At 48.3% G+C, this 25,050-nt stretch overlaps 13 protein-coding genes across 13 annotated transcripts; 5 read left to right on the top strand and 8 right to left on the bottom strand.

Moving 5' to 3' along the window:
* Positions 1 to 107: 107 nt before the first annotated feature.
* E1B28_006002 (uncharacterized protein) lies at positions 108 to 2,760 on the bottom strand (the record flags this gene model as incomplete). Its single annotated transcript, XM_043150608.1, has 5 exons — positions 108 to 974; positions 1,028 to 1,272; positions 1,327 to 2,071; positions 2,120 to 2,326; positions 2,383 to 2,760. The coding sequence occupies 5 exons, from the start codon at positions 2,758 to 2,760 to the stop codon at positions 108 to 110; spliced, it is 2,442 nt and encodes an 813-aa protein (XP_043011697.1).
* A 118-nt stretch (positions 2,761 to 2,878) lies between these two features.
* E1B28_006001 (uncharacterized protein) lies at positions 2,879 to 3,569 on the top strand (the record flags this gene model as incomplete). Its single annotated transcript, XM_043150607.1, has 3 exons — positions 2,879 to 3,070; positions 3,125 to 3,205; positions 3,270 to 3,569. The coding sequence occupies 3 exons, from the start codon at positions 2,879 to 2,881 to the stop codon at positions 3,465 to 3,467; spliced, it is 471 nt and encodes a 156-aa protein (XP_043011696.1). The 3' UTR covers positions 3,468 to 3,569.
* A 149-nt stretch (positions 3,570 to 3,718) lies between these two features.
* E1B28_006000 (uncharacterized protein) lies at positions 3,719 to 4,610 on the top strand (the record flags this gene model as incomplete). Its single annotated transcript, XM_043150606.1, has 5 exons — positions 3,719 to 3,838; positions 3,892 to 3,970; positions 4,026 to 4,032; positions 4,108 to 4,226; positions 4,282 to 4,610. 5 exons carry the CDS (start codon positions 3,719 to 3,721, stop codon positions 4,608 to 4,610), a joined length of 654 nt encoding a protein of 217 aa, XP_043011695.1.
* Positions 4,611 to 5,210: 600 nt separating this feature from the next.
* E1B28_005999 (uncharacterized protein) lies at positions 5,211 to 6,443 on the top strand (the record flags this gene model as incomplete). The annotated part of the gene is made up of 6 exons (XM_043150605.1): positions 5,211 to 5,372; positions 5,428 to 5,497; positions 5,549 to 5,577; positions 5,629 to 5,693; positions 5,747 to 5,783; positions 5,841 to 6,443. The coding sequence occupies 6 exons, from the start codon at positions 5,211 to 5,213 to the stop codon at positions 6,441 to 6,443; spliced, it is 966 nt and encodes a 321-aa protein (XP_043011694.1).
* A 592-nt stretch (positions 6,444 to 7,035) lies between these two features.
* Positions 7,036 to 9,640, top strand: E1B28_005998 (uncharacterized protein; the record flags this gene model as incomplete). Its single annotated transcript, XM_043150604.1, has 8 exons — positions 7,036 to 7,261; positions 7,320 to 7,359; positions 7,412 to 8,048; positions 8,097 to 8,133; positions 8,197 to 8,534; positions 8,583 to 8,889; positions 8,952 to 9,063; positions 9,123 to 9,640. Exons 5-8 carry the CDS (start codon positions 8,299 to 8,301, stop codon positions 9,638 to 9,640), a joined length of 1,173 nt encoding a protein of 390 aa, XP_043011693.1. The 5' UTR covers positions 7,036 to 7,261; positions 7,320 to 7,359; positions 7,412 to 8,048; positions 8,097 to 8,133; positions 8,197 to 8,298.
* A 5-nt stretch (positions 9,641 to 9,645) lies between these two features.
* On the bottom strand, positions 9,646 to 11,412 carry E1B28_005997 (uncharacterized protein). Its single transcript, XM_043150603.1, has 7 exons — positions 11,213 to 11,412; positions 11,101 to 11,161; positions 10,732 to 11,044; positions 10,542 to 10,674; positions 10,274 to 10,483; positions 10,120 to 10,225; positions 9,646 to 10,067 (listed from the first exon to the last, which is right to left on the bottom strand). Exons 1-7 carry the CDS (start codon positions 11,321 to 11,323, stop codon positions 10,012 to 10,014), a joined length of 990 nt encoding a protein of 329 aa, XP_043011692.1. The 5' UTR covers positions 11,324 to 11,412; the 3' UTR covers positions 9,646 to 10,011.
* A 101-nt stretch (positions 11,413 to 11,513) lies between these two features.
* E1B28_005996 (uncharacterized protein) lies at positions 11,514 to 13,841 on the bottom strand. Its single transcript, XM_043150602.1, has 2 exons — positions 12,896 to 13,841; positions 11,514 to 12,826 (listed from the first exon to the last, which is right to left on the bottom strand). The coding sequence occupies exons 1-2, from the start codon at positions 13,587 to 13,589 to the stop codon at positions 11,871 to 11,873; spliced, it is 1,650 nt and encodes a 549-aa protein (XP_043011691.1). The 5' UTR covers positions 13,590 to 13,841; the 3' UTR covers positions 11,514 to 11,870.
* A 163-nt stretch (positions 13,842 to 14,004) lies between these two features.
* E1B28_005995 (uncharacterized protein) lies at positions 14,005 to 15,408 on the bottom strand. Its single transcript, XM_043150601.1, has 4 exons — positions 15,152 to 15,408; positions 14,969 to 15,100; positions 14,616 to 14,919; positions 14,005 to 14,557 (listed from the first exon to the last, which is right to left on the bottom strand). Exons 1-4 carry the CDS (start codon positions 15,365 to 15,367, stop codon positions 14,334 to 14,336), a joined length of 876 nt encoding a protein of 291 aa, XP_043011690.1. The 5' UTR covers positions 15,368 to 15,408; the 3' UTR covers positions 14,005 to 14,333.
* Positions 15,409 to 15,440: 32 nt separating this feature from the next.
* E1B28_005994 (uncharacterized protein) lies at positions 15,441 to 17,315 on the top strand. The gene is made up of 4 exons (XM_043150600.1): positions 15,441 to 15,730; positions 15,790 to 16,401; positions 16,452 to 16,947; positions 17,005 to 17,315. Exons 1-4 carry the CDS (start codon positions 15,521 to 15,523, stop codon positions 17,226 to 17,228), a joined length of 1,542 nt encoding a protein of 513 aa, XP_043011689.1. The 5' UTR covers positions 15,441 to 15,520; the 3' UTR covers positions 17,229 to 17,315.
* Positions 17,316 to 17,384: 69 nt separating this feature from the next.
* On the bottom strand, positions 17,385 to 18,851 carry E1B28_005993 (uncharacterized protein; the record flags this gene model as incomplete). The annotated part of the gene is made up of 4 exons (XM_043150599.1): positions 18,779 to 18,851; positions 17,969 to 18,724; positions 17,876 to 17,903; positions 17,385 to 17,816 (listed from the first exon to the last, which is right to left on the bottom strand). Exons 2-4 carry the CDS (start codon positions 18,688 to 18,690, stop codon positions 17,385 to 17,387), a joined length of 1,182 nt encoding a protein of 393 aa, XP_043011688.1. The 5' UTR covers positions 18,691 to 18,724; positions 18,779 to 18,851.
* An 854-nt stretch (positions 18,852 to 19,705) lies between these two features.
* E1B28_005992 (uncharacterized protein) lies at positions 19,706 to 22,422 on the bottom strand (the record flags this gene model as incomplete). The annotated part of the gene is made up of 5 exons (XM_043150598.1): positions 19,706 to 20,160; positions 20,217 to 20,382; positions 20,442 to 20,765; positions 20,836 to 20,932; positions 20,999 to 22,422. The coding sequence occupies 5 exons, from the start codon at positions 22,420 to 22,422 to the stop codon at positions 19,706 to 19,708; spliced, it is 2,466 nt and encodes an 821-aa protein (XP_043011687.1).
* Positions 22,423 to 22,911: 489 nt separating this feature from the next.
* On the bottom strand, positions 22,912 to 23,493 carry E1B28_005991 (uncharacterized protein; the record flags this gene model as incomplete). The annotated part of the gene is made up of 2 exons (XM_043150597.1): positions 22,912 to 22,934; positions 22,989 to 23,493. The coding sequence occupies 2 exons, from the start codon at positions 23,491 to 23,493 to the stop codon at positions 22,912 to 22,914; spliced, it is 528 nt and encodes a 175-aa protein (XP_043011686.1).
* Positions 23,494 to 23,539: 46 nt separating this feature from the next.
* Positions 23,540 to 24,274, bottom strand: E1B28_005990 (uncharacterized protein; the record flags this gene model as incomplete). Its single annotated transcript, XM_043150596.1, has 1 exon — positions 23,540 to 24,274. The coding sequence occupies one exon, from the start codon at positions 24,272 to 24,274 to the stop codon at positions 23,540 to 23,542; it is 735 nt and encodes a 244-aa protein (XP_043011685.1).
* Positions 24,275 to 25,050: the final 776 nt, after the last annotated feature.

Below are 25,050 nucleotides of genomic sequence, written 5' to 3'. Positions count from 1 at the left end.
ACACAAATATTCGAGCAAGGTATAAACGGTATCAGCAGAAAACGGGCAAGGAGATGGAGTCATATACATAAGAATAGAAGGATGTCATCGCCCTAATAAATAACCTGCTAACAACTATCCTCCTCTTCCTCCTTCACTCCGATAAATCCGCGCGTCCATCTTGTACCTGCCACTTCGTGCCCTTCCATACTTGGTCGGGGTTTGAAGCTCTCCCTTCTCACTCTTGCGGCCTTAGAATTTCTTTCTATGTAAGAGGATTTCATTCCTTCACTAGGGTGCCTTGTTGCTCCCGAGACGTATCCACGGTTCATAGAGCTCCCACCACCGTAACTGGACGCAGTCCGTATTCCAGCCGGAAACCCTCCTGAACTATACGAGGATGCAGCTGAGGACGAAGCAAAAGAGAACACGCCACCTGTAGGTAACCTACCATGGCCGAGAGCGTGATGCTGGGTCCCAGGTTTCGGGACTGGCATCGCTACCGACACTGGACGGGGTAATGAGGAAGTGGCACCTGTGTTCTGAGACGCTCGTCCACTACCGGGAATCTTTGAGGGTGACACATCTCGTCGCTGACTGACACCAAGCGAAGTCGTACTCTGATTGTTGCCTCGAGAGGTACCCAAAGGTGCTCTTCCCCCATTCCTTCCGTAAGCCTCATCGCCACTGTCATTCATCTTCATTCGTTTATTGGGCATTGAGCTTGCTCCACCTGGCGCAGGCCTGACAGCGGGTGTCACCACTCCTTTACCACCGCCCATCCGGCTTACGGGCGTGGTCGCCCTCGGAGGTACGGAACCAGCCCTCAAGGGGGGTGGCCCGCCTGGGCGGCTTGTACGCTTGCTTGAGTTCTCTTTATCCGCTGCACTTATGGTCTCCATCAGGATGCGCAAAATGCTCTCCCCCTGTACGAGGAAAGGGCGTCCAGTTTCTTCTTCCCAGGCGGGGACAGCCGTTAAGAGATCTTGCTCCAGCTGAACGATCGATTAATCAAAGTCCTATTGCGTACAAAGAGAAAAGTACCCACTCTTGGCTTTTCTTTCATCACTCTCTTCCTCATCTTCTCTTCCCTAAGAAGCCGACCTGGATCTCGCGCCCCTCGACCCATTAATCTTGTCTGGTCGTTGGCGGCGGCGGCGAGCTCTTTTTCCTCCTCGCAGATATCGAAATACTTTCGGATGCCTGCGAGTAATGGCGCCTTTATTCTCTTTTCCTCCTTCAGCTTTCGTATCTCTTCCTCGTGTATGAGCAAGAGCTCCTCCGTGTGTTCATCTACCAAAGCGATCAATTAGCCTTGTTCCGGCCGCGAGAAAGAGAGGCGATTACCGTCAGCGAATGCCCCGAACGCCCCTCTTTCCTCCTCCCCGGTCATCAGGTCATCCCATAATCTCTGTATCTCATCCCTGGCATTAGCGACAAAGACACCCATTCTCTCTCTCTTCAGCTCCAGCATTCTCTCCAGCTCTTCTTCGTACCCAGCTATGCATTCCTCAGTTGTACCTTTATTCACTTCCACAAATGCCTCCATATCCTCCTCCGCAACGCCAAGCCTTCGCCATAACCCGTCCAATTGATCGAACATGGCTTGAATATGTGCTTCTCGTCGACGTTTCATATCGTCAAGCGACGATTGTAGCGTGTGAGCCCAGCTCAACAACGATGGTGAAGGCTCGACGTTATGAAGGCCTAGAGGGACGTGATGGGACGAAGATGCCGTCAACCTAGCAGTGTTTATACCTCCTTCAGACTCGGCCTCTTCGATAGTTGCAACGAAAGTCGCGAAAGTACGTTGATGACCGACATCAGATACAGTACAATCATCCTGTGCAAGCAATAATGACTCGGACCTTGAGGATGAACGCGAGGGTGGGGTTGGAGTCGATACAGACAGTGTGAAGGGGTCGGAGGGGTAATGTGGGGGTTGAAGGTATACAGCTGATGAAGAGGAGGAATGGGGCGCAGGGGAAGGAGCAGATTCTAGATCTTCTAAGGTAGGAGGGACCATCCCCAATTCCATGTAAAGGATATATATTTCCTCAAATGTTTCCGCCAGATGGTGTAAACGTTTGCTCTACGACAGGTTGAGAAACGATGTCAGAAAGGAAAGGAAATGCCTTACAGTCTCGCTTTTACCCCGCACGAGCTCTTTTTCTAGCTTCGAGAACCGCTCTGGGGTGACATCTTTATGCGGATTATCAGCGCTGTCGCCCTTCACTAGTGTCGGTTCTAAAATATCCAGACTGAAGAAATCCGAATCCAGGGTCTTTGCCAAGGCATTGAGACGGTTTGTCAGATTCATGAGTTGCTCGAGTTTGGTGTGGTATAACTGAAAGGTCGATTAGATTCCGAACACCATAGACATCTCAATGAGTACAAGTTTACCTGTCTTAGCTTCTCCTGATATTCCAGTCCTATCTCGTACCGCTTCGGTAAAACGATCTCCTTCCTCAGCTCCCCAACACTGCTCCCCGTGGCCTTGATGTTTCCACCCAAAGCTTTGGAATACCGTAAACATTCCGTCTCGACTACATCACATTTGTGCATCCAACCTTCCACTTCTTTCTTTCTGAGATCAATCTGCGATTCAACGCCATTCATAAGTTTGGTTCTAAGCACCCTTAGCTCATCCTCGAGTGCAGTCGCAGGTAGACCGAGTTGTGCATGCAGGGTAGGTAATAGTTGCGTTTGAGTCTGTAGATGAGAATGTAGAGAATCAAGGAGAGATGTCAAGAGGGACGAAGGTGTGGAGAGAGGTGCCATAATGGCGACAGACGTCTGGTCGCCGGTCAAAGTTGTCGCATGTAAACAACGCCAAACTTACGCGCTTCGCGTTATCCATTTCAACATCACATGATCCCGTTATCACGTGTGTGAACCCATGTCCGTAGCCACCCCAACTGTACTTCCTAGGCCACAAGTGTTTCCTAGGCTACTTGTAGACCCCCCTCAGCCGCATCCTGTTCCACTACCAGCTTGTGGTAAAGGCAACTATGGAAACCTCAAAGCGCGACGCGACTTGCAACGCGAAATGAACGAATTGAGCGACGAAGAAAAAGAACTGGAAGACCTCGTGAGTTGCATGTACCCTATGTCCGATCTAAAGACTGACCTTTCTGCTGAATAGAACATTAGCATTCGTAACCGTGGATATACTTACATGATTCCGATTGGAAGAACACTCACTATACAAGAGGAGAAGAACGATGTGTGTAACATTTTCCTCGTGTAGATCTAGCCTACTCTTAAATTGTTTCCTTTCCCTACTACAGGCAGACGAGGAGTCAGAAGGGGCCTCGGAAACAGGAGAATCTGGAAATGGAGGACCTCCTTCTGGGGACGATGCTGATACAACACAAGATCTTGACGCTGAAATGGAAGATATGGATGAAGAGGGCGAGGTTTCTGAAGACAACGAAATGGAGGAAGCGGATTCTGAGGAATTTGAGGAGGGCCCCTCAGATATGTGATCACGAATTTATGTCTTTCGAATTTATAAGGGGCCGGGCTTGACACCACCATCGCCAGTCGATTCCCGCCCATGAAATAAAAGTTGTCGAAGCTCGTATGAACCTTTCCCGATGTCAAAGATGAACTACAAACCATTGTTATTCGATTATAATAAGTATCGAGTGGTCTATGAGATGCAGGTGGCCATTAGGTAATAAAACTCCTTAATCCCCTTCTCCACGCTGGACCTCTACATACATACAACTTCGACATGCCACGGAAAGACAACCCAGGTCCAATATCAGCTCAGGCTCAGCAAGAATTGGTATCAGAGGGCTTAGACAATTTTGAATTGCCAAAGAGTATAGTCACGAAAATTGCGAAATCAGCTGTACGCGGCCTCGTAAATTTTCGCCCGTTCAGTGTATGTATGACCGTCTCTAGGTTCCCGAGAACACGAAACTCCAAAAAGAGGCGATACTATCCTTGGTGAAAGGTTCGACGGTTTTCATCAACTACTTGGGTGCGATCTCGCGTCTAAATAGTACATTCGCGTAGTTGAATGATAATTTTGTCAGCTGCCACGCAAGTATTTCTCTGGAATGCACATTGATATTGTCTTCACTGACGCGTCTTGACCTGATACATCGATATACACAGGGCGCACGACGTGGCACAATCTAAACAACACAAGAGCATATCTGCGTCTGATGTCCTCAAAGCTTTGGAATTGATAGAGTTGGGTGACCTTGTGGAGCCTTTACAAGCAGAACTTCAGGGTAAGTTTCCCGTATACTGAATGACTTCCTCGGTCTGAGGTAATGCGCCGAAAAGCATATCGAGATTTATCCAAGACAGACAAGAAGAAGAGTGGTAGTGCTAAGCCTGGCAGGAGCAGTTCGACAACATCTAAAACCAAGGGCAAAGAGAAGGCCATGCCATCTATATCTGCACCTTATACGTCTATTCCGCTCGCAGCAGCGGAAGGCGAATCTATATCCGCGACTCCAGGCAAGATGATAGTTGCAGATGGCGAGGACGGCGATGTCGATATGGAGGGCGGGGGAGAGGAGGAGGAGGAGGCGGATGTCATTGACGATGAAGAAGTCGAGGGCAACAATGCCGCAATTTCAGATAGAGAAAAGGGAGAACCAGAGACATGAAGCGCGACGCGTCCTTGGTGTTTCGGCACTTGTGTGAATCCATCAGCCTTCCGGAGTCGTCGCATCTAGAGTAAAGCGTGTCATCTATCATTGATCGTGAAATGGATCCAGTGTTGACCCGATTACCAGTACCTTCGCCGTCTGCTTGCTTCGTGTCGAGCATGTTCCTGATTGCTCTTTCGACGGTCAACATTTTGCCCGAGGTCAATCATCCTGCAACGCCATTGGACGCCGATATCCGAGGATCGACTCCAATCCCCTGGTACCCCAAGCTCGTCTGTCACCACGATCTAGAGCCAAGGCTGGCCCTCGCAAAAGCCTCAACCGACTTTCGACGATCTTTCTGGCATCAGCCGCAGTATTGGCGGTGAACGGTCTTTAAACTATGGCGTCGCCTTTTGCTGCGCTTGGTGCCCCATATTATCCCCTTCAAGTTGTCCTCTCCAGTCCAGACTTGAACCAGACTGCCGTACTACGTGCGCCGGGACGCTTGCTTTTGACCGGAATACCCACAACCAAATCGGAGGTAGATCCATTACCTAAAAATCAGACTGTATTCATTTGATACATTGCCCGTTTGTATCACAACACCGTTTTGGCATGGCACGAGCATCTAAACTCTGTTTAAAAAGATCTCAAACCCCAGCTCTCATCATTGCTTATATTCCCCACCCCCACTGTAACCTCTTGCAATTGATGACGACCTTCACGCAACCCGTCCGCACTCGCTCACATAGGGGCAATATACCCAAACTCCCGCAGGTACGATCAGCCTGTCTATAATAGCCGTTCTAGGCTGCTGAACCGATTTTCGTAGACGAAATTCTGCTCGTTCTGTCCCGCGAAGTTTACTCGAACGACTCACCTGAATAGACACGTTCGATCCCGTGAGTTTCTGTCTGGCCTGTCGCATATCGATTGCTGACGGAGGACTAAAGATATCAACCAGCGTCATTATCGTTGCGATGTATGTGTGTGTTTCTTAATGCTTCTTGAACTCTCCCCTGATGGACGCTAGATATGCGGTTCTGAATTCACTCGTAGTGACCTCCTATCTCGGCACAAGAAAACCTGTGGGAACTCGTGAGTACAACTGTATCAGCTTTTCCATTCAAGCCCTCACCTTACCCTTGTAGGCAACACATTCAACGGTCGAGACAGAAATCCTGTCAGGTAAAATTGCTTTGCCCATTGATACAGTTTTTTGTTCGAGTTCTGATTTTTCCCAAGGCCTGCGCTGACTCTAAGATCAAATGCGACCTCGTCTATCCTTGCTCGAAATGCATATCCAGAGGGAAAGTTTGCGTCTTTGTCAACGACCCAGAGGTCTCTCGAATGAAGAAGTTTACCACAAACTCTAATCGGGATTCCACGACGACAGCACCGAACACAGGCGACACAGACTGCCTTCGTGCTTCACCCGCGTCCACACTCTCGACCGGTTCGGGATCCTTCACCAGCGGTGAACAAGGCCCTACCGACTGCTCTTCGTCGCTGGACGGCGTGTTCGAACAAATTGAACGCTCGTGGCACGACGCCGACCAAGAGGTCTATCAGCCAGGTTATCCTGGCACTCAATATTCGGCCAGTCAACGGTTCGAGCATTTCGAGAGCTATCATCTTCCCCAGGGATTTCCCCCCTTCGAACCCTCGTTTGCGGCGCACCATATGCAACACCAATCCTGCTGCGGTGGCCTCAACAGACACCTATGCGGAGGGGCCTGTAATTCGATTCCGCAGACAGCGGAACAGCCTTCTCTCAACAAGGCATGGTTTTATGATAACCATGTGTCCCCCTTTTCAGGAAGTATGCCACGTCCCTTCATGGGTTAGGAACCATCTCGCTGCATGAGCGACAGAGCTGATTCGGCTGGATATTCCTGGCTATAGTTTGAGGATTCCAAAACGTCGCTCAATTTTCTTGCGAACTTCTTCATTCGGCTCTCTTCGCATCGGCCTCTTCTGCACCGAGCCGACGGTTGCGAACAAGAGAGGGAAGAGGACGCCATCGGTTAATCGTCGTATGCTCTTGGATCCCTTGACAGTTCCGCGGATCTACTTTGAGTCGCCATCCAAGGTTCAGTCGTCCGTTGTTGCACTCTTGTGATCTGCTTTGTCCACTGCCTCGAAGAATAACGGGTTAATGATACATTAAATTATATTTATTACTCCCTGTCAGAATCGGACTGAGTCACCCAATGTATTAGTATATTTTTTTTGCCGAATAAGCGGGATATTCATACGGTGTTGTTTCACCTACAAATGCGCCGCTGAGCTGTCTCGAGAACACTCAGCCACAGTCGCAGTCACCGAACGTTGATGGTAGTAAAACCTCCCCGAGAGCTCGGCGCTCTCGACTAAGGGAACTATGCGTCCCCGCATCACGGTCTTTGCCAATCCTGCCCAAACTGGGCAGGCTGTACTTGCTCGCTACCGCCCATGCCTCGCCACCACAAGGGGGTAGACGAACTTCGATTGAACCTTTCAAACAATGTCAACACTGCCCCAAACACTCTCACTTCGACTTCAAGACACACGATCGCCTTTGAAGGCCTGGGACTTTTCTGCTTCAGTGCAGTCTAGCAGTACGAACCTCCTGGAAGTGGCGTAGTACTAGACGGATGCATCGTCCGAGTTGATTCACAGGGTTGGTGAGTCGTCTGGAGCAATAAATTCCCTGTCCTGGCTCAGCCATGCCATATTTACAAGGATACGTTGTTTCAGTCATCGGATTGAAAGAGAACGAAAGGTATGTACTACTTAATCCCCGTCTGTACTCTTCAGTCACGTTTTGCCATCAGTGGCGATGCGCTTGAACCAACCTTGAATTTAATGATTCCGGCGGCTTTCTGTCAACGCCCGAGCGATCTTCAATTGCAAGTTCTCGACGGAGGTGTGATAATCCGACCTTCTGGGGCGCGCTCATCCACCACATAGGAAATTACGTTTGCCCCAGCGTCTCGACTGCCTGCTAAACAGTCTTTTCTAGTCGATGGGCCAAGTCCTCCGTTTGAAGAACGTGTCTCGGTGTGGCCTCTTCTGTCTACCCAGCTTCCAAGACACCTTCCCCACGACTTTGACGTATATCGCTGGGATAGGCCTTCCAATGAGTCGGGCTTTCTTCTGCAGATGTCGGTCGGTCATGGTATATGATATCCGGAATTATGTGCCAGTTTCGCCACGCTGTCGCACTTGTAACTCTCCTTCAGTGGGGTGCGACCACTTCAGGCACCGGGTCTCAAGCCAACGAGATTTTATGGTCCGGAGAATGCTACAAATGCATGATCGGCTTGTATCCAGATGTAAATGGATAGTTCAGAAGAAGAATCATGACTTGGAAAGTTCGCCAGCAGGATCTTTGAGTAGCGCCACTTCTTTTTCGTGGACAAATCAAGGAGTCCGGTGTAGTCTACATCCGAGATTTAGGCTGCATCATGGGTGAGTACGATGCTTGGATGGCTGTTTTCAAATTCACCACAGTTATAGGAGATTTCTTCCTTCCATCAAGTTCGGTGGAATCTTGGTATAGTTTCGGGCACTTCTTCAGCTTCACCACCCCTGATACTTGATTGACCCCGCTTTATAGCATATCGTTTTCCTGTGTGCAAGTCAATTGGCCTGACAGCCTCCAACCGGTTTGAATGTTGTCGTGCTTTTTTCCACGGCGTCACCGTATAATGTTAGCCACATGGGGTCAAAGTATAAATACAAATCCGACAGGATGAAGATCAAGAATTCAATTGCACATTCTACCTTCCCATCACCCATGGTCTCGTTCACAATCCTTGCAGGGGGATACGATACATTCGTTGCCTCGTATCTTTTCAACTCCACTAACGCGTCGCTGACAGTAACTGGGCGCTTCCCCACTGGAGTCAACCCCTCCTGGATCACTGCGCACCCGACTAACCGTAGTGTGTTTTAGTACGCTTATTCATCGATGGTCAGGACTGTTTACTGATTACTTGGTAGTGCTGTAAATGAACTAGATGATGGCGCCCTCCAATCCTACACCACCACGTCGAATGGTGTTGTTACCGGTCCGTTCGACACAGTACCCTCTGGTGGAGGAAGTCCAGCATTTGCCGTTGCACTGGGCACTGGAGAGGTAGCCATAATGAATTATAATGGTGGAAACGGGCGTATCATACCGACATCATCACCCTTGAAATTTGTCAACGATTCCGCTCCTGTGATCACATTCCCTCCTCCAGCAGGTGGAGTGTCGCATCCACACCAGGCTGTAGCACATGGTCAAGAGATTCTCATACCCGACCTGGTGGGTTGTTACCTATTCTTTCTCAGGATCGTTTGACAGGTACCAATAAATATCGTCATAAGGGTGGTGACAAAGTTTGGAGACTGACAGAAAACGGTGGACCCGGCAATTGGAAAATTGCAGGAAACATTCTCCAACCCCCCGGCAGTGGACCACGACATGTCGCGATCAGGGGCAAGTCTTTTTCTTCCACCCTTTCTTTGTTTTACTGTACTCACGAAATGTGACATTAGACGATCGTTTATTCACCTTACACGAACTCGCATCTACGCTCACCATTCAAAAGTTCCCCACTCTCTCTCTGAACGGTACAGCCCCTCTCATCGCAAATGCATCCATTATCCCCTCACACCCACCAGCGGGATCGCAATGGGGTGCTGCAGAGATTCTTATTCCAGATCGGACAGACAAGTTCCCTAACTCGTATATCTATGTGTCAAACCGTAACATCGCTACCGATCCCTCTGCCCTCGATCCCAGGGGAGACACGATTGCAATCTTTGAACACGTCAACGTAGGGACCAAGAACGAGGGCTTGAGGCTGATCAAACAAATCTTTACCGGATTAAGCCAGGTCCGGGGCATGGAGATAGGCCGACAGACTAACGGAGGTGACAAATACCTGGTTGCTTCTGGCGTCGCTGGCACTGGTGGTACGGTCGTTTTTGAACGAATCGACGGGGGAGCGGATTTGAAAGAGGTAGCAAGGAACAAGGATATACCCACCAGAACCTCTTTCATCTGGATTTAAGTTCTTTCCTTCTTGAGATTCACGTTAATACAATTCATGGGACGGCGACGACAACAGTTGTACAGAACTAACGATTCAACGAGTAGCAGTGGGCAATGAATGAATATGAACACATTAAAGACGTATGTCAAAGGAGGGAATCACAGAAACAAATGTATCAACTGCCCGTCCAATGCAGTACAATGATAGGACAAAAGAATGTGATTAAATGAGAGATTAGAATAAAGCCAAGTGGAGAAGAAAATTGCTGAATGCCGATGAGATATTGCAGAAGATGGTACAGGAGACAGAGATTACACAGAAGCAAGAAACGAAAAATAAATATGAAGAATAAAGCTAGAAGGATTGGAAGACCAGTTGGCGACTATTCATTACAGTCCTTGAATTTGAACGATTAAGAATTGTTTCTCGTCACTGAATTGTTCATCTACAAAGATCTTTCATATGTATGGTGACTTGCGAGCAATGATGCAACGTACCCTCTTTGTCGTTGTGGAAGTTCTTCAAGAATATGAGAAGCTTCTCTTGATTTCTTCGAAGTATACTCTCTATCTGGGGTGGCTTCTTGGGGTTTGCGACAAACACCTGGGAATTGGGTGAGCATTAAGACGGGAATGATGGATATGAATATACTTTGAATACATGGAAGGCCTCGAATTGGATATTCTTGCTCTTATCGCGTAGAAGGTTCATCATCATTTTGAGGTTGGCTTCGTTTCCGATATAGCGGGTCATGACGTTGAAGTTCGCCCTATCCAATAATATTTCTCCGAGCAGTTTCAGCGACTGGCGTTTCGTCACGTAATTATCGGAGAGGATCAGGGTAGTGTACGACGAGAAGAACTGTTGTGTTTGGAGAAAGTCAAAAAAGTCGAACTAGATAGCCATTCAAATGACGTACCCGATCGTAGTTCTTGTCAAGGTACTCTGCAACCATGGGTTTATGTCTTGTCAATGTTTCTTTCAAGTTTGCAAAGGCATCGCACGATATTCCGAATGTTGTAGTCTCGATATAGTGTGGGAAGTTGTAGAATCTGAATTGGGGGGATGAGTTGTGCACGGGGGGCATTTGGTAAGAGAGAAGGACGTACTTGTCAGAATAGAGCAATATCTTGCACAATGCCTCATGCCTCAACATCTCCTTGAGTATCATCCCAGTATTGAGAGCGATCTCCTCATTCTCATAACCGGCCAATGTCGAAAAGATGATTTCAGGTTTACCCGCCAGGTAATCAACAGTCGGCCATCGAGATCCAATCTGTCTTCTCAAGAGATTGTTGAATATCTGAACGACATCTTTCCGTGTTTCAAACTCGAAACGAGCGATGTTCTGCACAAGGAAGTGAAGTAGATCGGTGTTGTACGTTTCCTGAGCCAGCTGGGCTATGACTTCGGGGAGTGGATCTAGCCAAAAAGAAATGTAGTCAAACGTGCCGACCGCTAAGAGCAAGAAAGCAGACCTCCGTCGCCATACAGCAAACCTTTGATTTGTTGTAGATTCTTCGATATTTCCTCGTTTGCCTATAGAAGATGTTCAGGATGACTGCTGAACATTCGAAAGAAGATAAACACCTTTCTTCTCGTTTCCCCGCCAGGCGCGCCCGATTCCAACTTTGGTATAGCGTCACGCAGTCCTCGTACAAGATCAGGAGGGGTTCGTTGCTTAGTCTTGAAGAAGTTCATGCCAGACAGGTTGGATGATGAGAAGGGGAAGACGAGAGCTGAAGTGAAGAATCAAGGCAGAAGGGCAGAAGAATGAAGATGGGGAAGTCGTCGTGACCGAGAATGACTGGAAATATCGTGCGATTTTGCTCGGCCCGACTCAGTTGTTACCGGCTAGCGGCCACTACAGTATGATCGCTCCTAAGCTGACTGAAGGCAACAGTTATCGCAAATGTCAATCACATTACAACGTACTACAGACACGATATTTAGGAATGGTTATCTGGTAAAAGATATGGAGATATGGTAGGTTTCATTTTGATCCGGGGAGGGAAAGTAGGTAATCGAAACAGAAGAGAAGGATAGTGATCAAGAGGAAGTGGAAGGTGAATCAGATGGAAGGGGTTTTGTGTCTGGAAAATGAACATAGTGGAAACGAGCATGGTAACAAACGACCGTGAAACTTAGGGAATAAGTATACAGAGCATATACACAGAAAATGGAGAAGGAGACATTTCAGTAAATCACGATAACAAAGGGTAGGGAATATATGGGGGGTGAACCTCTCCTACTTGGTATTACCAAGGTCTTGAAGGTCGACATGAATTCCAGCACCTTTCAACATGCCGCTCAGAACTTCACAGCGAGTCTTCCAGGCTTCGACCTGGTTCTTCAGTTGTTCGTTCTCGTCCTCAATTCCTTGTTGATATTCGAGCTTACGCTTCCGCGACTTCCTTGCCGCAAGCGTATTTTGGCGACGCTTGTATTCAATCTGCTCCATCTCGGTCGCATCTGGTTTGAGCGGGGGCAGATCCGCATCACAATCCAACTCATCTTCCCCGACGGCAACAGCACCACTAACTGCTTTCCGCTTCTTACGAGCGAATGTGGCAGGGACCTCCTTTTTCGAAGTTACGGAAGGAGTAACGTACCGCCTTGGCTGTGTGGGAGCATCATGAGGGACTAGGGACTGTGGGGTGATATTGCGACGGGTGCCGGTGGCGGTGGGTTGCTTGCGTCGATTAGTTGGAGCAACGGTGGCACCGGAAGTAGCGGACTTAGACGAGGGAACAGGGAACGATTGCTCGGACTGTAAGCTGGGGCTAGGATAGACGAGACTGGGATCCAAGCTCGGGGTCTGAGGAGACATTTTCAGAAGCTTGTCCCATTCCACCTCAGGGGCGGCAGATGGCTTGAGACTCGTCTCAAGATCTTGATACATTCCAACGCCGCCGTCATCAAACAAGGGGCTTCCGTTCGCAAACATCTCCATTCCATCGACGGCGTCCATCACTGGTGTGCTAAGAGCATCTAGGAAGGGACTGTCGTCGATAGGGGAGGTATTGAACTCGTCGAACAGTGGAGTGTCCATCGGAGAAGTGTCGCCGAACGTATCCGCGAAGTCTATGAGGGGTGAGGCATCAAATTGATGATTGGGGGTGTCGAAAGGTGAGGTGAGGAAAGAATTTGGAGAACTAATAGCAGGAGAGTCCATAATCGCCTGTATGTTGAACTCCGGAGAGGCTACAAAGAGATTGGAGGATGACACGTGAGCCATCGCTGACAGGGAGCAAAGTAGGAAACCGTCCATACCCATCAAAGTTTGTACGACGCTCTGCATCGCGTCGTCCGCGTCGTTATCCATTGATGAAGCGTCCTCGGCGATATTGTTGGACATAGGGGTAGTGTTGGTGGGATCAGATTCAGGTTTTTGTGCTAACATTGATAAATAGTTGGATAACTGATATTGGAAGTCCGGGAGCGGCGGCGTCGACCGGGTTGACTGAGATTGTTGAGTTTTTGTTGCTGATTTCGATAGAGGGGGCTTGGGTAAGACAGAAGGGATCCCATAATGGTTAGCAAGTTGCTGAAGAGCAACAGAGTTCGGGTGGGTCAAAGATACATTGCTGGAAGAAGAGCTTGAGTTATCAAGCGGGTTGTTCGACGAAGGTCCATGACGAGTTGCCGTAGACGAATGAGAAATAGCCGAGCTATTCACGTGCGGTCGGGGAACATCTTGGCTATGGTGGGTGTTGTTGTTGTAATACTGTTGGTTAAAAATGGCGGGGACTGAAAGTCGACTTTGTGAAGTTTCTAGGGGCGGCAACGTGTGCAGCCGGTGATGACTGTGCTCTCTGTCATTGTTTGAATAGGAAGTTAGCGGTGATGCACTAGACGACGAGGGTGAAAGCGGCGAGAGATACGGGCTGCCATGGGCCGATCCAGGAAGATAAGATGACTCGATCTCGGTTGCGGATTCAGAGGACGACGAACTCGTTCGAGTCATGATTACTTGTTCTTTGCAAGTATATGGCAGAATTCGCGGCTCTACACTCGCAAGACGTAGGTAGGAACAACGAAAAAACAAAAACAAAAGCAAAAGACCGACGACTCAAATCGACCGGTAGACGTAGATAGGTTATTGAAAGCAGAAAATGAACTCACAAAGGCTGATACGACTCTCTTCGAAGGATCCGACAACTCTGTGGCGGTCGTCGAAGGAACCTCGAAGGGTGGTGGTTGGGGGAAAAAGAACAAGAGACAGCAAAGCGTCGCGGCCTAGATTTGACTCATATCGCGAATGAGGCTGTGCAACTTTCTGACTCAGATTCGGCAAGAAGCGCTCAGCGCCCAAGGAGCCGAATGGTCCGTGCCACCAAGGCTGTTAAATTGAATATAATACAATTCAACACTCAACACCTTTTTATGACCTGTCTTCACTGCTTTTGCCCTGCCCCAACTTTTCAAAACGTTCTTAAGCCTCGGATTCTTCGGTTTTCGGAAAATATAATCAGTCAGCAGCCGGAAAATTGCAGCACATGTCGTGAAATCAGGCACAAGCTCAAGGTTCCTACGCCCTGGGCGCAGTCTCATGATCAGGAGTCGCGCACAGACGCCGCTGCCATTTGCCATTCTCAACTAATGATGCGGAACGCGATGTGACCGGAAAGTCGTCAGAGTTCCAGGTAAGTAATTCGTGATTACACACTCTTTGGACTCGCGAGTGAACGATACCGGAAGAATCACCATATCACTGTGTCTTCGCCTTACCTTTGTCCCGATCTTCCTTTAATCCTTCGACCTTTTGGGGTGCAGAAGCGGGTATGGCAGTCACCACCCGGTACCCAAACAAACCCCCAAGTACGATCGTACACAAGGCCTTGGCTCCAAGTGGTGAAAGTGGAGGAATAACGGTAAAAGATAGACGCAAACTCTCAAAAGCGGGATGTGAGGTTGATAGGCCATATACGAGAGCTAAGGGCAGAATTTAAGTGCAGTCCCTATACAACAGTTAGCAAGTAACACAACGTACCGACGACACTTCCCCCCCACAAATCCAGTGTAGCTATCCATCCTGCAGTAGATCTTAGAAATACTGGAGTAGAGAAAGCCCATTGAGATGTCCACAGAGAGAAGGTTCCTGCTGATACACCGCCTCCGGCGGATGCGACAGCACCAATGATGAGATGGAAGAGCGGAGAGTTAACAAGCACCGGATTTACAGACACGTTTGAGGATAGTACAGTAAGGGAAGATGTAATGGCGTTAACACGGAGAACGGCGTCAAGAGGGAACAGAACAAGGTCGTAGATTGGGAGGTTTTGTGGGGAAAGGATCTGGTCAATCAGTGAGTAACAGCCGATTGGCGACCATTCAGAGGCTTACCGTTGGATAGGAGGAAACAGCGAGTGTAAGGAGAAGATGTACACCCAAGTAATTTATGTAGGGATGTATGGAGTATAAAGGAGGAGGCGGGAGATTAAGCAAAAAATGGGAAATTAGCATTCCACCCCAGGACTAGAAGTGAATGTGAACTTGTTATCAGATAGATGCAAATGTCGAACTAACCATGACTAGATATCCTACGAGGTATGCTTTCCATCCGATAGCCTTTTCCTGACCAGCTTTTTTCATATTACCTTGATACATGAGCGAAATCCTCGCTGCGTGTAATGTTGATGCCCATGGGTACGGAAACAGCGTTGAATGAACCTTGGTGGTGGTTAGGAACGTAAACTGATCTGCTACTGGACGCAACGCGATTGCGAGAGCTGTGGCTGTCATGACTGTTGAGAACGGAGCGGACGCGGTTGACACGTACGGTGCAGACTGTACAGGCGCCAAAATTCCGTTTGTCAGAAAGTGCACTAGTCGGCTGATCGTTGCCGGGAATTCCACTCTCATGATCAGAGTGGAAGTTGGGAAACAGCTACGGATATGCCATCCTCCCGCCTCATCCCAGGTCGTTTCCCCGCTCCAAACACATCACCTATTGCAGATCGTATACGCGAACGTCGCGGTGCTCGTGGGCTCACACCTCTCGACGGAGCACTTTTGCATGTTCCCCCAGTTGCAGATGGATGGAATTCTCTTCTGGGAGCAATCAGAACGCAGGGAAAGCTTTCAGATGATGTTAGGGAGCTCATGGTATGTCCTCTGTAGCCTAGAGTTTTATTCTTTTCGATTCAATATCCGCTCACGTACAGATACTTCGAGTAGCAGCAATCAACGGAGCAGCATTTGAATGGATTCACCACGAGCATGTCGGTCGTGATCACGGCCTGACCACTTCACAGTTATACGTCATTCGGGATACCTTGTACTTGCCTCCCAGCTTGAACACCACTCTGTCACCACTACAATCTGCCGCTCTAGCTTTCGCTCATCATAGCACGCAATCGGTGCAAGTCCCTCCGAGCGTTACACAGGCATTGAAGGATGCCCTTCGTGCAAGCGCTACTTCCGAAGATGATGTCCAAGATCTTCTGGTAGAGGCAGCTGCTATTACGGCCACTTATAACATGGTTTCCCGCTTTTTGGTCTCTCTTGACGTAGCGGCAATGTCAGATAATGCCGTGCCATGGCCCGCAGATCGTAGTGAATACAAGGTTCCTCTCGCTAGTGGGGACGGGCACACATACGTCGTAACATACATTACGCATCCCGATGCGCCATGGATCGTCTGTTGCAATTCATTACTCACTAATGTTGGCATGTGGGATTGGGCACTTCCATACTTATTGCAACCTCAGGAAGGGGAAGGAAACAAGTTACTTCTGGGAAGGTATAGGACGTTTAATATTCTCTTACACGATCAGGTTCGTGATATCTTTGAAGATGATTAATTCCTAACCTCCTTCGAAAATAGCGTGGACACGGTTCTTCAACGGCTAGCACCTCCGCCCCAAGCACGATCCCCATACTCGCGAGTGACATCTCACACGTACTTGACTATCTTAAGATTCCTACTCCTATCCATAGTGTTATTGGAGTTTCTCAAGGTGGAGCTACGGCCCTTGCTTTTGGTGCTTCCCATCCCAACCTAGCTCGGTCAGTGGTTGCATGTGATACATCCGCACGGACACCTACAGGAAACAAACAAGCTTGGACCGAACGAATTGAGCTAGCTTCGCGGGGTGGTGTCGATGATGAAGGTATTGGAAAGAATATGCGGGAGTTGGGGTGGGCTACTGTTGGGAGGTGGTTTCCTGATCCAAGTCCTTGTGCTCCTGGAAGAAAGGAAGAAGGTATCGGACATCGAAGGACGCGGAGCGAGGTTATTATGGAGCAAATGATGATGAAAACGACTTTGGACGGATTTAAGCTGGGGGCGAATGCATTGATGGAGTTTGATTTATTTGAAGGTACGATTTGCGAGTCTGGCTTTTACTTTTGTTAATGTTTTATTTGCTGTTTGATAGGCCCCAGTCCTATACTTGCTAGTACCGTCCCTACGCTGTTAGTTGCGGGATCGCTGGACGGAAATGGAAAGGTCGCGGAGGGAATGGCTAACCTTCAGAACACTTGGAAACAGAAGGGAGGTCGAGTTGAACTCGAGTTAATTGAAGGCGCTGGACATCTTCCGATGGTCGATAAAACGGAAGACTGGTGGAGAGTCGTTCAGCAGTTCTTACAGCAGTTTTGATACGAAGGTGAGGTATCACAAACGGACAGAAATCCAAATGTACTAGTACTATATTCTATGAATAACAAGTGAAATGTTTCTACGTGTTTAGGAATTCCTTCGTCCTTCTGCTTTTCAACAGGAAAAATGCAACTCGGGAACCCTTCCCTTTTGAGATTAAAAGATTTTAGTCGAATAGGTCGCGGGTTGAGGCACCCACTCGCCCTTCAGTAGTCCCGAGGTCAAACTGAAACGAGGTCCATTATCCAGTAGACCACCCTGGAGGAGTGGATCCACATATATCGGTGCACACCAAGTGAACCAAGAGAGCACCCATACATATCCGACTGCCGTTCTCACCCAACCAGGAGTCGCCTTCGGTAGACAACCAATCACAATTGATTCAAGAGTGATCCCAAAGGCCTGCAACGGAAAGAAGACGATGCTTCCTCCAGCGGAGATATTGCGATGCATCATCAAGTCTCCGACTTGGTGCATGACCCCGGTCAGAAGAAATCCGGCATAGAGCATGGTCACTTCGTAACACTTTGTACCTCTCGGGAAATGAAATATATCGGCGGCTAGAAAACGTATGTATGGCATGATAATCTGCGGAAGGGAAGAGGTCAATGGTCGAGAAGGGCAGAAGTAAGATCGGTGTTCCTCACAGGACGCAGTAGTTGGTGCCAAGAGCGGCTGTTAAAAGGACGATGAATATGAATGTGGTAAAAGTAAAACAAGGTTCATTCAGCGTTGCTTACCCCCAAAACCCACGGAGCGTGTACGCCTTGGTGAAATCTCCGTAGAATGAAGGACAATTTTGTGGTTCGGAAATTTGTATAGCGAGGCAAAATGCTGATATGAAATGATACGCGGTAGTCATTGAGGCGATGGCAGATATGGCAAAAAGCAGGATGTTTCGACATCTTCCCAATAATCCATAGGAGGCATCCCCGATCGTTGGGCCACCTATGTGGAAACAGGGCACGTTCCACATGCAGGCGTAGACCAGGTCGAGAATGAGTAGGTTCATTAATGCCATTCCCAATTGCCTCAATATGAAATGGGAACGTGATACTAAGGCGTTCGGACGAGGTGGAAGGGCTAGGGTAGGTTCATGAGACCAACCAATCCCACGTGGTGAAATTACCAGTCGTGCAGCTTGTTCAAGGGAAAGTTCATAAGTACGGGTTTCCGACTCGGTGGTGTTTGGATTTATGGAGGTCCGCTTTGGTACTGGCACGTCGGTCAAGAAGGACCATGCGAAAGCGTTTAGCAGAAAGCTAAATACGAAAGAACCAAGCGTGTAATCGATAACCGAATTTCCAGTGGTCAAGTTAGAGCAGAAAATTGGATAAGCGGTGCAGACTTGGAGAAGAAAAGATAATTGGCGGGACAGCGAGCGTTTTGGTTGAGTGAGAGAGAGCCAGTAGACAGAAAAGAACACAAAGTATGATAGTAGCAGAGGGAGAGGTGGGTCCATTCTGCGTGTCACATTGAACTGAGGGAATAGCTGGCTTTTCAGTTCTAGAATTCGAAGGTTGTCAATTGGCGGAGTTTGTATTACATACTTGATTTGAGAGCTTGGAATTGGAACGCTCGAATGAAACCTGGGTCCGAACAACAACCTCAGTAAGTGAGGAGGGGGGCACATTGGGTAGTATGTCCGATCCGTTGACCCCCATTTTGGGCCATTTTTGGTACATACTTTTGGGTCGATTTAGGCAGGTATTTGGTACATTTGGATCGGGTAGGTGATTTTTGGTCCATTTTATGTACATAACCGATACAACCTCGTATCTTAAGGGTACGATATTGTAGAAAATTTGAAACAAACGAGCTACCATTTTGGGTTTCGATGTGTAAAGCACCGGGATATGTAACATTTCATAAAACAGAGTGTTCCCGTCGTTTTGTGGGCTCAACAATTTTTTTACAAGCTTCTTAGAGTACATACGAGCTTGTATGTACAGTTGTGGCCACCGGAATACACAGGATCCAATAAGACAATTAAAATACAGTGAAGTGTCTGTGGTGATCATGGCGTGACAAGCCAGGAACAGTGTAATTCTTGTTGTAGAGTAGAAATATCAAGACATAGCAAGATGTAAACAACACTGATAAGGCTAAATACAAGTTTGTAGAGACGGGGGAGTGAAAGGTAGTGTAAAATAAGCAAAACGAGTCCCAAAAGTCCCAATCGACCGGTAGGCGACGGCGAGGCTTGGCTGTGCAGAATGTCTTGCCGGACGTGACGATACGTGACAAAAAGTTTTGCACTTCTCGTTCCACCCTCGGACACTCTCCGAGACTTCGTACAAGTCTCCTAAAATTCAGCTAAATTCAGGTCAACAATTTGAGCACTAATACACTGTCCTGGTCAAATTTTTAAGACGGTATGTGGTGTGTGTAAATGGATCTCAGACGTGTTGCATATCCCTACCCAGAATAGTAATCTGACTCGCCCTCTGTCTTCAGAGCCAAACTCGTAAGGTATGTTACTCTTGCGAGGCGTCCGAGTCCTCGGCACCAGCCTGCCCATCTGCTTCAACTAGCACAGAACGTGTAGCTGACGCTAAGGCTACTCCGCTTCCTCTGCTGCGTCCGGCACGGACAAGGTGTTGAACGGCTTGACCGATTCCAATGATTGAGCGAGAGTGCTGAGTGTGCAGAGCAGTCGCCGCAGAGTCGAGTATGATTATACTGAATTCGCTAGTTGCAAGTGGTTGTTTGTTGATCGAAAATGATGCCAGTGAAAGGAGGAGATGCGTCCTGGGGATCTGAAGGAATGTTTCTGAGTTCAGCTGAGGACAGGACATGGTGGTAAACGTATTGTGGCCAAGGAGCGTATATGTGCGAACGTAAATGTAAGATAGCACCCCGACATTTTTAACTTCAGACACATCTTCATGGCGAGCACCTTTGTAGTTCCCTTTTGAGTACATCGCGATGACTAGTAAAGTCTGCTCAATAAGTTGTGCAGCACCAGAATCAACGGTGATGACATACCTTCACCCAGAACAAGTTGAGGTTGCTCCTTCTGTGTCTGATTCTTCAAGGCCAGGATAAAATGGCCATTACGAAGGGGTTGTATCTCAGTGATATCCACATCTTGAATGCCTTCGTGAATCTTGAGAACACAAGCAAATATTTCTCGACGGTGTTGAAGAAATTTCTGCAAAGCAATGCACAGTCAACAAAACAGTAAGATTTGAGTTATGTATCACTTCTTACCTGTGCAGCAACCTCACGAGAGACCTCTTTATTAGATTGCGCTGCAGGTGCCTCTGACGCAGTTGTAAAGGTTCCTGTATGACGAACTTGTCTTCCGATCCCCGCAGTAGCACGAGAGAGTTTGTCTGATGCGAGTAGTTTCAAGCGACGCCGGAGGTTAACCGATAGTGTTTCCTCCTGAGGTGGTGCCAACCACTCTCGTCCAAGTTGACGAAGGCCTTCTTCGGCCTCCCTGGTTTGGTGTTGGATACGGTGTTCAACCATTGCCTCCCGGTTGAGAACCTTGTTCTCTGCATAAGGAACTGGATTGGGTTTGTACGACGGCTAAGAATTAAAACAGGTTAGTTCTGACAAAAACTCGAAGCGAGTACTTAGTACAAAGCATAAAACTTACGCTGGACCTGCTAGAAACAAACTGGGGATGTTCACTTTCTTTGATGTACTCGCAGATGATTTTGAAGTCAGCATCAGTCATCTCCGGGAGATCTTGACTATTGGGAAAGGCCGAATGAGGTTAGTTCCAGAGTGGACAAAAAATTACTAAATTTACGACGTACGTGATAAGAGACTTGTCAACACTCTCTGCTGCTAGTGCCATCTCAAAGGCACCAATGTTTTCCTCCTCCTTTGACGTAGAAAAGGTTGCAGCCTGGAACATTGCCATAATTGTATGGAGGGTTTCCGGTCGAGGTGAAGGCTTCACCTTGGGTTTGGACAAGGGTGGTGGCGGCGGCTTGTAGTCTGCAAGCATTGTTGTAGCATCAATGCCAGTTGCATTAAGAAGCACTTTCGCCTCTTCAAAGGCGGCTTCAGATGCTTTTGATGATGCTGTGTCGTCTGGATACTCGAGAAGATTCAAGAGGTCGAGGTCATCGGCTCGGAAGTACGTATGGTGATAGCCAGCTGATGTTTGCTTTGCTTTCTCCTCGGCTGTGAGGTTGCTAAAATCACCGAGAAGAAGAACGTGAAGCTTGGGCTGGAGGTAAAGAAGGTCGACATATGTGAAATCTTTTTTCAGCTGCCGCAGAATACCAAATACGTGCTCACATGGTTCTGTTGAATGAAGCCATGGGAGCAGTGGATAGGTTGGGTACCATCGGCGATACACGACAATAAGCTTCAATAATGAGTCACAGAGCGTTAGGAAAATGTTATAGGACTGCCTAGAAATGAAGTGGACATTGGTTGAGTGATCGGGGTGGCTGGCGATGTGAGTTCGCCATGCCATAAAGAAAAAGCGAGCTCGGAGAGCCATTTGGGCACGTTCAAGATGGGTGATGTTACGATTTTGCCAGGCGTCAATCATATCCCCGCAGACAAATAGATAGATTGAACATCCTTTATGGTCTGGATAGTGTACCATCTGAAAGTCAAGGGCTTGCGCTGAAAACAGTCGTGCTGCTGCATGGTCATCCTGATTGTCTGCGTTGTCAACATCACGTTTGAATATGGGGCTGCGAGAATTGAGCTGTGTTTGGAATAAATGATTGTGGAAAAGGTCTTGACACGGTTGACAGGGTTCCAGATCTGCACCAGCAACGCACAACACCGTGTTCGTACATCTGACTGCATAGACAGCACCAACGGCACGACTATTCTTCCATACATGCTGCACTTCCTCTTGCCTAAGAACTGCTCGCCGTTGACGCTGAGCTAGCATCTCCCATCGAAATTCGGCACCAGGTGGAAACTGCTCTGGGAACAGACTAAAGGCAAGCGTTTGTCGAGAGGCTGCTCCACCACCCGTCGCAGAAGAACGGTATAGGTATCGATCAATTCGGGGATTGAGCTGTCGGTCAAGACCGGGACAAGGGATGGAGACAGATACATGATCAGCTGAAATTTGTTTTGTAGACTTCTCCGCCCGTTTGAACCACACCTCGAAAAGTGACAAGGAACGTTCTCCATTTGAACGTTTGGCGGTGCATTTCCTTCCGCGCCGGTGGGATGCGAAGGAGGACACACTATAAAGAGACTTCATCACCACCGTTGTGCCGCACGTCGAGCACCGAACCTCCAAAAGTTTCCTAGGATTGAACTCGGCAAATGAATCAATTGCCTTGATCTTTGGAAACCCGTTAGACGTATCTGATTTGCTTTGAACTCGGGATCCTGTTCAGCACGCCTACAGAGTACCTTTTGATACTCATATCCACGACAATCAGATGTAGCAGATCCCTTCTTCCGAGGCGGACGAGGACTCTCAGTATCAGAAAACCTCTCATACCAGTCCTCGGTATCTGAACAGTCAGAATCATTGTTGACTGTATATCGTTTCCGCTTTTTGGAGGGAAATACGGTGGAGGTGGTTGACGGGCCATCAAACGACTGGGGCATTTGGGGGTTGAAAGGACTTGGAGGTATACCTTGAAATACAGTTTCCGGTGGATAAAGCAACACCGAGTCGATCTGATCAATGTCCATGTCCACCACATTGTTATTACTGCCGTTGACGTTGACAAACTGTTTATCAACAGCAATATCTGGGAAAGGCTTGACACAAATCAACTGTCTAGAGCTTGTTATACTCAGAGAGTTATCGCTTACACAAGACCCAGCTTCCACATCCTGCAGGGTTCTCCATGTCTTCTTCATCCTCATCCATCTCAAGGGTCTGCAACCGATGACCGTGTTCTGCGAGGCATGTAAACCATTCCATGCGATGGTCAGAGGCATAATCTGGGGCCCAGGCGGCACGACCAAGAAGAATTTGAGCCAAGGTGCTCAACACTATAACGCCGCAGGAGAAACTATCCTGCTGTCTAGCGACGGAAAATGCAGGTGCTACCACGGCAGGTTGGGGTTTCCGAATGCCCAAGCCATCTAGCCACCAACAAAGAATTTTGACAACGTCATTGGGTGGGCGAGCTGTCGAGGGGGTCAAGGAGTCGGCATAGCTAATGGTGTGGTCTGACAGGTTTAGCTCTAACAGCGTCCAATGATTTCCATTGATGTGCAAGGGGAGATAAAGGTTATCAAGCTCTTCGTTTGCGACCAGAGCATCCAGAACAGAAGCATTTCGCACACAGTATTTGGCATCTCTAAGCTTCATGTTTCTAAGAGAAGGTATGTGAAGACAGTTGGCGATCCGACAACGATTATGGCCTCCCAGCTGATGCAAAATGTATTCTGAACCCGGCGTTGATCAACTCATCATTAAGCCATTCATCAGAGAGAAGAAGGGTAAGGTCAAGGCTGGTCAGGTGGATAGATTTGCTAAAACCCAGCAACCGAGAATTGGAAGGGAGCCAAGTCGAGACAAGGCGTGAGTCGTCGATGAGGGATTCCGAGCCAAAAGTGTTCGGCACGTTGAAAAGCCAATCCATGGCGTCGTTCCATTGCCCATACACTTTTGTAAATGCCGTCAATTCTCGAACCACCGTCTCGCACCAAATAGGCACACGGTATGTTGGGTCTCCTGAGAGACAGATACTGCGACACCCCGATAACCAGGCGTCGTTGAATGAGGATGTCAGCTGCATGCTATGCGGCTGACATGCAAGGAGAAACCGTTGAAGGAGGTAGTCGGGAGCGTCCATTATTTTGGGAAGGGTGGGTTGAAGATTACGGTAACTTGAACGTGTTTCCGAATCCTGAAAGAGGGGGTAGCTGGCTGCATAGGTAGTTCCGCGAATAAGGATCTGCGAAACTGTCGAGGACCGGGGAGGAACAAGGTCCTCCATAAAACCTCGAGGTGGTCGGCGGTCGCAGTCTCGAGCCTCACGAACACAAAGAGGTATCTCATCATTCCATTTCAGATTTTTTCCAACCCAATCTTCACGGCGGAAAACTAGATGGACGGTCGAAATATCGACGTTGATGGTTCCAGTCATGGAAAGAAGTGAAAGGACTGGACCGAGAGACAAAGTAAGCGGTGGACACAAAATAATTGCGACCAAGACTTACTTTCAGCCCACAACTTTATACAGCGTGTAATGAACGAATGGGAGAAAGTCTCCTGACGGTGGTGACGTTTTCAGCCGTATGTAACACTGTCGTAGCATCTGGCTTTCGTTGCTTAGAAAAAGAAATCTTTTTTTGAGATCTGCAAGTCACCTACAGAGCAATCTTGCACGATGTGTAGTTTCGACTTCATTCCAGGGTGCCAGTTGACGCGAACGCGTATCCACATCGCAGGGCTCCAGGCTGCTTCCCGATTTCGCGTAGTGTTTTGTCGCGTAGGCTGTAACTGAGCCAGGTTCAGAGAGGGGCTAAGGTTTCATCCAGGGGCTGGTCTCCCTCCCGAACTAACTTCAACGATAACTTGTTGTAGGTGACAATAAACGAACGGATCGACATCTTGTTTGTGAAGAAATTGTCAATTTCAAACGTCAGGCGCATGGGCACCTAGAAGCAGACGACTCATGCTGCAGAATTTGCCAAGGTATTGCGGCGTTGAGTGCTACGTGTTCCCGGGCATCGAGTACGCGTTTGCACCGCCGAAAACCAAAGGGAAATATCTGTGAGCATGAATCAGATGCAGTTGGCAAGGGTTGTGAGCGTTCCTGCAGGTTAGATCCTGGTGCGTGGTTGCATGGTGGACGTTGCGGTGAGAAAGTGAAAATGTGTGACTAGTGACGTGAGTTTCGATTCCGATGCATTGTGGTTT

Source organism: Marasmius oreades, chromosome 3 (genome assembly GCF_018924745.1).
Source record: "Marasmius oreades isolate 03SP1 chromosome 3, whole genome shotgun sequence".
Lineage (NCBI taxonomy): Eukaryota > Fungi > Basidiomycota > Agaricomycetes > Agaricales > Marasmiaceae > Marasmius > Marasmius oreades.
Note: the sequence above shows the minus strand (reverse complement) of the source record. Positions and strands in the feature narration are given on the sequence as shown.